The 10,119-nt window shown below is 43.0% G+C and overlaps 1 protein-coding gene across 1 annotated transcript in view; it reads right to left on the bottom strand.

Moving 5' to 3' along the window:
• Lypd1 (LY6/PLAUR domain containing 1) overlaps nucleotides 1–10,113 on the bottom strand; it is a 31,521-nt gene extending 21,408 nt beyond the window's left edge. The window contains exons 1-2 of the mRNA XM_010606214.3: nucleotides 10,046–10,113; nucleotides 8,716–8,853 (exon numbers count right to left, since the gene is read on the bottom strand). Of these exons, the coding sequence (XP_010604516.1) occupies nucleotides 8,716–8,853; nucleotides 10,046–10,097 (190 nt within the window). The 5' untranslated portion in view covers nucleotides 10,098–10,113. The remainder of the gene's footprint in view (nucleotides 1–8,715; nucleotides 8,854–10,045) is intronic.
• Between the last annotated feature and the right edge of the window lie 6 nt (nucleotides 10,114–10,119).

Raw genomic sequence — 10,119 nt, forward strand, 5'->3', positions numbered from 1 at the left:
GACCTGTCAAGTAGAGGTACAAGATCCCAACAATGAATGTAACTGTACTGTATCCCTAAAATGTACCAATAAACTCAGTTTTAAAAAAGAGAGAAACACAGAGCAGGAGGGTGAGAGAGATGGAGAGTTGGGAAACAAGCATATTTTCAGCTGCCCAAGTGCAGAAGAGAAAACCACAAATGGGCCCTAGGGAATGGAGCTGTATTTCAATTCAATTAGGAAAATATACTCTAAAATACTGAAAGAATTTGGTGCTAGAGGAACTACTGGCTGGAGAACACTGAACAGAGATAAAACGGTCACAACATCCTTCCTCAGACTCTTGGCATCACCTACTTCTAGAGATACTTCCTGCCGTAATGCCAGTGAGCGGGCGCTGGCCAGCTTTTATACAGTCTAGGCCAGAGGTGGTGAACCTCACATGTGTGCTGCAGAGGGCCTTTTGGATCACTGATAGCTCTGAAAGGTTTGCCATAATTGGCCTAGGTTGTACAAGGGTCTGGTCTCTACACTTTAACCCACTCTATGCAAATGGTTGCTTCTGATTGGCTTTACTCATCTGTTCCTTTGGACAGCCTGTGACATCCTGAGTAGGAAGTTTTCCAGCCTTTCAGAAGAGGTTAGCTAACTCATCACTCTCCAAATGCCTCCCCAACACACTGCCTGTCCCTCTAAAGACACAGAAACCCTCAAAAAAATCTTCTATTTTCTTTATACCTACCATCTCTTTGCACTCCTATTTTGGGTGTCTTCCCTGGTTGGAAAACTAGCACCATGGGTGGGCTGGCGTTTTGGCTTGAGAGAGAAAGGGTAGCCGCTTGCTCTTTCCGAAGAGGTTTAAATTATTAGACTCAAGCTCATGCTAGGTCGTGCACGAGCACCGACAAAGTGCCCAGCATCACTTGTCACACTTGTTTTCGCGGATGGTCTTTCAGAGAGCCTCTGTGGAGGGCATCGTCAACTGCTCTGCTCATCCACATTCATCTCATGTGCAGCGTGCTTGGACCATGGCAGGCTGAGAGCCACATGCGTGGCGCCACCCACCTCTGGCACTGTCTCTAGCCATTCCACTGCTCTTGAGAACAAGTCCAAGAAATAGAAAAACATAAAAAGCTATTGTCCATGTCCAGTGAGAAATGAAAGGCACTGGACCAAGTATCACAACTTCCTTAAAATAATACACCACTTTATCACTTTTGCATGCGGATCCCGCTTGTGGTTTGCAAGGTCATAAACCCCTTGAAATCAATGGCTTGAGCCATCACTGCTTTATTCTAATGCATCCTCTTTTTAAAAAAAGCAATTTATTACTAACTCACTGGTTTCACCTTTTCTAAAATACTTAGTCCATCTCCTGCTTTGCTTTGTAGTGTTGGCAGCAATCAGAAGATTTGAAGGAATTTATTAATAAAAGAATATGCCATATAGCTCTGGCCTACGAAAACAGTTTCTGAGTTACAATGCAGTCACAGTGCAAAGTTTACTTGTCTACAGATAATTAATGGCACATATAAAAATCTTTAGTGTATTTATCCATTTATCCTAGCTTTGATGGAAGCCCCTAAGTAATAGATAAGTGGAAAGTCCACTTATAAGATAAGAGAGAAAACACCTTGTCTTCTACCAGCAACACCCCCCTATGTTCTCCATTATAATGAAAACTACAAGGCAAGAAGAACTACAAGGCAAGCTTCAAGAAGGAAAAGGAACAGCACATACTTCCCAGATTCAAGACAAAGCAATGCTGCCTATACGTGTGCTGTGATCAATGTTTTGGCTTGTGAGAGAAAGGCTAGACTTCACCAGGCACCTATTATTCTCCAACAATGGCCAGATCATGACAGAGTCTAATCTCTACAACCAAAATCTTTTACTAGGATCTTTCTCAACTTGCCCTATCCTCAAGTCTTCTCATGGGAAGAAACAGAAATGCATAAGAAAAGCATCAAGATGCGCAAGCCAGGGAAGGAAAACTCCTGTCTACATCACAGTGAACTCATTTATAAAGTGAAAGTAGTGGATCAGAGAGATCAAAAGTCCTTCTAGCACTACTGATTCTTGAGGGCTGCAGCCTGTAGAAGAGTTGACTTCAACTAATTCAAGATCTCCTCAAAAGAAAACATATTAACTATTTAAGGGATAGAGTCCAGTGCTCAGCACAGACAAGATGTTTGAGGAACATGAATTTCTTTGCCCTATAGCTCACTGACTGAATTAGCCAATGTTTACCACCATAAGCTACCCAAAATCTCATCTCACCCTGCCCTACTCTAGAATTTAAAGATCTACCAAACTGGAGATACGTGCACTAGCAAAAGGAAGGTACATTCCATAGTAGGCAATGGCATGAGTGATTCATGAATACATTACTCTAAGTAAAAGAAGCCAGTCACAAAAGGTCACGTATTACATTATTTCAGATAAATGAAATCTGAAACAGGCAAATCCATATAAAAGGAAAGTGGATGAGTGGCTTCCAGGGGCGAGGAAGAAGGGTTCAATGGGGAGTGACTGGCAATGGGTATTAGGTCTCTGTATGGGGTGATAAAATGTCCTGGAATTAGACAGTGGCTATGGTAGTGCAACTGAATACTGTATACTAAAAACACATTAATTATTCTCTGTAAAAGGATGAATTTTACGATACATGACTATCTCAATAAAATTGTTCTTAAAAATGCTAAAAGAAACTGAGAATGTCGCCATAGAGACTGGAAAAGAAAGAAAGACACTTGAATTCCAGTTTTACTGGCAGCATGGTCCTCAAGCTCTCCATGTGTAAGACTCAGCAATTACCAAGGGGGATATTATCTCACTGTGACCCTTCCTGACTCGATATGAGGACCCCCTTGGAAGGAATGCAAGCACTTAGCCTGAGGAGTGAGAAAATAGTGTGCAAAGTAATGTGCACTAAGATACCTGCTCCATCCTTCTCAGGCAGGTATGGAGACTGGATAAAGCCACTTCTGTGAGCAGCCAGGTGGGTTTCCAGTTTTCAGACAGATTCCTTGAAGATGGTTATACCGGCTGCATTTCTCATTTTCATGCTGTATCTCTTAAGAAAAGAGGGAACCTGAACCTACATTTTTCAGGGCAGGAAGTAAAACCTCTTGGAGAGTAAATAATCTCCTCAGAGTTCTCAAGCAGGAAAGCCTAGACTGTGCATGGATGCTTTGTCCGTGAAGGATAAAAACACCTTTGCCATTGGAAGAGTGAAAACAAGGGTTGGGCTTTTCTGTCCTTCAACACAGCATGTTAAGAAACTTGGCCTGGTTAAGGCATTAGACCCTAATCGTTCTAAATAAAAGGGAAAGAAGGGAGGGAGGGAGGAAAGATGGGAGAACATGTAGAGCACAGGCCCTGGAGAAGGCTGCAGATTCAGATTTTTTTTGTTTGTTTCAGGAGAGCAGCCGATTTCCTTTTCAAAGTTCAAAGGAAACGATGTGTTTTGTTTTCTTACTTCATTTACTTTCCACTTGGGAAAAAAACCCCAGCTTTGAAGACTCTCTGTTTAAATTCATTAGGAAAACCATCAATGACTGAAGCTTTCGTGAAATTGTAGTGGGAGGAATTAGTGTTAAGGGAGAGCTGGGTCAATCTTCAAACGTTTCATCTATGGAGACGGGAGTTCAGCTTTGGCTGCTTGTTCAGCCGGAAAGTTAACATAAACAAATGCTTCGCTTTCTGGAGAGTCCAAGGGACTGAAGGCATGTGATACCCCCTCTCCGTGTACTTGCCCAGAAGCCATCTTTGGCTGCCACGTGAGTTGGATGCACCTAGAGAATTAAGTGAGCAAGCTGATTGGCAAAATGTCTTTCCCCGTAGAGAAAGGTGTTCCCTTACTGCCCCCAAAGAGGAGGAGGCAGGGATATCCACATTTATGGCATCACAAGATCTCTTGTGTAATTCATAACTTTATTGAAGTTGACACAAAAACCTTTTTATCTTTTTAAAAAACTTTTTTTAAAAAACCTGTTGAAGTTTCATTTGCCAAAACTAAACAATGACGATTTTTAAATGTTTGATTTTTATTCATAGAGCACATTCTACCATCTGACTGATTTAAAGAGAGATTAGGATGAAAAGGTTAAGGACTGTAGGGGGTATGTAAACATGGCTAACAGAGGGGCCTGTTAGAAGGAGGGAAGAGATGGGGCAGAGAAACAAACAAACAAACAAACAAAATAGATAGCACGGCTATGCCTAAAGTCCTTCTGGGAAAAAAAAATGATAAAAACAATGTCTTTGTGCCTACAACACAGCATGAAGTCAATGGCAATCTGAAATTCTGCAAAGGATGACTTAGTTTAATATTTTCATTTTCCTTGCAAGAATTACATATGGCATATGCAAATATTCACTAGAAAAAATATGTAAACACACATACAAGCCACTGCATTTGTGCATGTTCCTGAGTGCATGTGCACATCTTTAAAGAACACAGACATACGGGAATTGTCATCTGACTGATTAGCTGAGCTGGGTCTCTTCCTGCCCCGCTCACACCAAGGCCAAACTAGAGTTTATGATTTCAAATCTCGGTAAAACGTAGCAGATATTAGCTGTGGCTACCTTTCCATTTCTTTCCACTAAGAAGAGATGACAGATTATTTTGTAGACATCTAGTCATATTAGCTGTGGCTACCTTTCCATTTCTTTCCACTAAGAAGAGATGACAGATTATTTTGTAGGCATCTAGTCCTCTCTCTCTCTCTCTCTCTTTCGTTCAGCTGAGGAGAAAATAAGGCATAAAATAAACCTGCCCAAAGCCTGGAGCAATCTTTGCCTAATTTAATGAGCAACTAACTAATCCAAAAGGAGAATATCCATTACTTATACAGCCATAATGTAGACACAACATGGCATGTAAATCAGTAACTCTTGTATTGCAAAACAGACAAATAGATTAATGCATGTTGCAAAGGATGGGTGAAGAGATCGATTAGGTTACTGATTCAGACCATGAACTTTCTCTCAATATACTGCATTTAACTTTTAAATAAGGTTTAGGAGAACCTGTAACATTTTGCTCACTGACAGAGCTATATTTTACTAAGGGCTGAAATTGGCTAGTCTATAAAAATTAAATTATGCCCCTTTCACTGTATCTAGTCAAGAGGAAAAACTCTAATTACAAGATTGCACTGTCAAACAAATGCAAATTCACATTTTTTATATCCTGGTTTAAAAATTCATACTGGAAGGGGGAGGCTTCTATTCTGAAATGAAAATCAATATTTGAAATATTTTGCGGAATGCAATGATATACAAGAGCAAAAGAAGTGTTATTATCAAGGATGCTGATAAATAGACACTAACCCATTACATGCAAAGCTGGTAAGAACAAGTCATTAGTTATTCAAACATTTAAATATCAATTAGTAAGGATAATGAAAGAAGCTGAACCAAGCCTCCCTTACCCTTGGGCCTTATTATTATTCCAGAAATGACCAAGGGGAAAAGGGGGTATAAAAAATAATATCGGTACCTAATAGGAATATCACTCTGGGGACTAGGTAAAGGTTGATTTTAAATGTAATTCCCAATTGAAAATTAAATGCACCTGCCTCAAAATTCCTAAGAGCTGAGTTTGCAGACTTAATCCAGAAAGGACTCACTGAAGGCCTGGCCATATTGCATCGCTGGTTTGGGGAAAAAGAGTGCCTTTCATTACTGCTTAATGTCACATAGGCTTTGTTCATTAAAATTTCTTAGTCCACCTTAAAGCTCTGGTTTAAAATAAAAAGTCCTGATTTTTCTATGCCAATCCACACAGCCACTTAGATTTCAAAAGCCATACTTCATAGCTTTTCAACATTCACTTTGCTATTTGTTTGCTCAGCCTGCCTGGTGAACTCGAAGGACATGAAAAACTAACTCCTTAGAGCTTTGCCTGAAGTATTTTTTTCAAGCCAACTTGGTGTTGTATTTTAGTGCTCTACGAGAGGCTGGTGGGTGATATTAAAACACAGGTGTGGAGTGACAGAGCAGGGTTCCAAATGCTTCTTAGTAAACAGTTGGCTGACAGACTTGGACCAGACATCTAATTTTTGTAGGTTTTGTTTTGTTAATGTATTATTCAAAAAAAGTTTGTCCGGAGCAGCAATTCTTACCGTGGAGCACCCTAGAACATATGAAGGGCTCATAAAAGACCCATGACCAAATACTCCAGAAACTTATGATCTTCATGGGGGTTGGCAAGTCACATGGACTAGAACAAGACACCAGAAAGATGCCAATAACACCCTTCACTAAGAATCTGTGGGTCCTTTCAGCTCTACTGTGCAAAGATTCTCAGTACAACATATATTAAGTTAGCTCTTACTTGGACTCCTAATGGTGTCATATAGTACACATTACTTTCTTTTTCCAGAGTGTAGAACTTGACCCAAGCAATAAATGCTGAGTGGTTGTGGCATGGGGAAACAGTCCTCGAAAGAGAATTACCAGATTTCATGATACTACATGTAAAACGCTAGGAAAGAGCCAGATACCCAGGGCACACACTAAAATTAGCTCGTATTACTGCAATGGTCATACTACATTGTACCATTTCAAAGTCCATTTTAGGTTTGCTTTCCATGCTATTGGCAAAAACCTGATTTTTAACAATTACACCATCCTAACCCTGGGAGTACCTTGGAATTATGAGACTTCAGATATTGCTCTTTGGTGCAGAGAGAAAGGCATTTGGCTATTTTCTTCTGAATTTAGGCTGAGTCCCTCGCACATTCCTAAACCTGTCATCCTTCCCCTCTAAATTGATTTTTCCTTTGCATTCCTCAACTGCTTCATTTTTCAAACATCACAACTGAGATTATCTTATACTTCCACCTTGTTCCCCCTCTGGCCTGTTGCCTGTGGAAGAATCTAGTTTGGAAAAAAACCGTGCTTAACCTGACCACACTAATAGAAAATAAGCAACCTCAAGCCGGGCACTTAAGAGACTTATATGCTGAAGTTTTTGTATAAAACGGGAAGCGTTATGGCTGTTCTGACTTACTGGAGTACGCTGTGGAGGAGAGAATGAAGATGAAAAGCAGCACTTTGAAAACAGAGAGTGGTACGTGTTTTAGATACATATGGAGGAAGAAATGTTTCTCAGAGAAAGTATCTTTTCTGACTAAAATTGTGGTTCATAACCTTTCGTCAACTATATCACAGGCTATAAAACACAATGCCCAGGTAAACTGTGAGAATTCTGAAGTTTTTAACAGGGCTACAGTACAATCTTATTTAGTGTGGCTCTAAATTACTACTTGGCAGAAAGCTGCAAATACTTAAAAGTACCAAAGAAGGGTTCCCCGTGATTCAGACTAAAATCACAGCAGTTCTGGTGATAGAATGACATTTTCTTTTTCGCTCAGGTAAAATGCAGGAATAAAGAATAAATACAAGGGAAATTACTTGTGAAAAGTATCCATATCAATCCTAGCTTAATAAAGCATCACTAAGTTTTTGTTTGGTTCTGCTTTTTTAATAGCACACATCCCATGTGTCAAAACAATGGTTGCTGCTTTTCTTGAGGCAAGTTATTGAGAGCGTTCAGTCTCAGACTTCCCAGAAGTGTGCTTTTGGAAGAACGAATCCACACACAGCCAATAAAGGCCTTCGAAGAACAGTGGACAAGACAATACAGACATCCCAGCACAGGGACAAGCTATACTAGGGGAGCTAGGGGACGTGTTCCCCAAATGACTGGCTGGTTAGCAGCAAGATATTTGCTGGTGCTCCTGGAGAGGTAAACATTCTCCCAAGGGGCTAACTTTAAAATTACTGGCCTTGCATTGCTTTGTGAGCGAGTTAAGGAAAGCACACAACATTTCTACTCACTTCATGGGGCTGTGAGCAGTTCAGAGAACTGAAGGGAACAAGCCATTGGTTCTTCTATAACATCCATCACAGGATGCTATTTCACCATCTTTTCCGTAGCCTTTAAATGGCAAAGTCTCTTCCTGAGTTTGACCTTGCAATTGAAGCCAGAGCTTCACAAATTTTCTCAAAGTTCTAGTTACCTGTTTTTCTTTGTGGGGGGCACTTTGAATTCTGATAAGACTACTGCAGGAAATGGAGATTCCATCTCCTAAAAAGATTTCTGCTAAGTAGAGCGTGGTCTGCCAGTCACAAATCCCCTTCTTCCCTTGTATTGTGCCCAGGATCCCTGCTCAGCTAGCTAAGCTGGCAGGGCAGGGAACAACATTCCTTTGAAAGATCTTGGCAATTTGTGCTTGGAATTTGATGCATTAGATCTAAAATTAAATAAAGATTCTACAGTGTTCTTCAGAGAAATATGGTGTGGCTCTATGACAAAACACATTTTTCAATCTCTGACCTCTGGGAACTTCAACTAGCTCCATATTTCAGGCTGACACCGCTCACAGGCTACTGCCTAGTTCCCCAAGCCAGGGCTGATTATCCATGTATTTTCCACCCTCTGATCAGCCTTTAGCTCAAGGAGGTGAGGGGAGTAAATAAAAAGAGAATCACTGATTTAAATGCACTTCCCCTCCCAACTCCCTTGGGGAGAAGCCCTGGTAATTAACTCTAATGAGATTAAAGTAACTTGGAACTCTTCATTTTCCGAACACTATAAAAGTAAATCTGCAATAACCAGAGTATGTGCATTAAGTCAAATTCAGTCCCTTCTGTAACGCAACGCCCCCCTCACTTCCACCCCAGAGCCCAGGCTGAAGTGGAGAGTTGCTGGGCTCTTACCCGTGCTTTGCTCCATCACTTCTTTTTGACACATGTCTTGAACGTTTACCGTGCAATTCACGATGAACTCAGGGGAGGAGCAGTCGTTGTTCAGCTGGAATTCTTCGCATTGGTAGCACTGGATTTGCAGCGCAAAACCTGCGGGACAAACAGTCTAGTCTGGTTCAGATCCAGTGGGCATGGAGCTCATCCGACACCACCGTGGTTTTTGGCCCCAGAGAGCAGAGGCTCCCAGCCTCAGGATGTTTGGGGGCCTGCACTCCTGGAACTCTAGATAGGGTTGGATGTGGCTGCAGATGGAAAGGGGCGGCAGGGGTACCAAACGTCCTTCAGGATAAAGTGGATTTGTGCCCACGGACCACAGACCCCTGCTCTAGACACAAGGAGCTCATCCCAACACCACCAGAGCCTTTTCCAAAGAAGTTGAGAAGGGGACTGGGTGCAAACCCAAGAGCAAAGTAGCTTTAGAGACAAACATCTGCTTCAGTCTATGCCAAAGGATTTGCCTAATTGCTAATTGGTTACAAATTACTTAATTACTATTTTGGCACCATTTATGATTGCGTTCACAGACACCCTTTCAGTTTTATTTTCGAAGTCATAGTTCCTATGCTTTGGTTCTGAGGTTTCCTGCGCAACCACGCGGGACTAAGAGAAGAGGCTCTGGAAGCCAAGGGCCACTGCGCCCTAAGTCCTCGGGCTCAGCGGTCCTTCCTAGGACCACAAACATTGGCGTGGGTACGCAGCTGGGGTCCCAGCTCTGCCGAGCTCAGGCGAAGAAGGAGCCAGACACTAGCACCTTCCGCCCCTTCGGTGTGGTTGCTTGGGTCTGGGCCCTTCATCTAGATCTAACTGCCAGCGCTTTCCCGGCCCCTGCGTGTCCACTTCTAGCCCAGGACGATAGCACCCCGGGCACAGCAACCCGGCGCTCAGCCGCCCGGGGCTCCCGCTCAGCTGTCGGCGCTACTGCTCCCACTGTTGCCAGAGACGCTTGACAACTTGGTGAGGTTTGGGGAACGTCGCAACCTTTCTCACAGAGCTACCCCGAGGCTCAGACCCTCCCTCCTCCCCAGCCCAGCTTCTGCCCGCTGCAGCCGGAGCAGCTGCCGCCAGAGTCGCGCAAATCCGCTGCTCCCCGCTGTCCCCCTGCAGCGTGGGACTTGGAGACTTTCCCAGGCTAGCGCCTCCGGGCACCAGTCTCCGCGGCCAAACTCCCACTGGTCAATCCCTGCGCGACGCTGGCCCCAGATGGGCGTGCTGGGGACGAACGGGCCACGGGGTGGACAGGGTGGCTGCGCCAGGCGGGGCAGCTGGCCTCGAGCCTTCTTACCTGGAAGCAAGAACAATCCGCAAAAAGTTGCCACGAAGCCGAGGACCCACATCCTCCCGGAGCCGCAAGGACGG

This window comes from Fukomys damarensis, unplaced genomic scaffold (assembly GCF_012274545.1).
Source record: "Fukomys damarensis isolate Sample0158 unplaced genomic scaffold, DMR_v1.0_HiC HiC_scaffold_29, whole genome shotgun sequence".
NCBI lineage: Eukaryota > Metazoa > Chordata > Mammalia > Rodentia > Bathyergidae > Fukomys > Fukomys damarensis.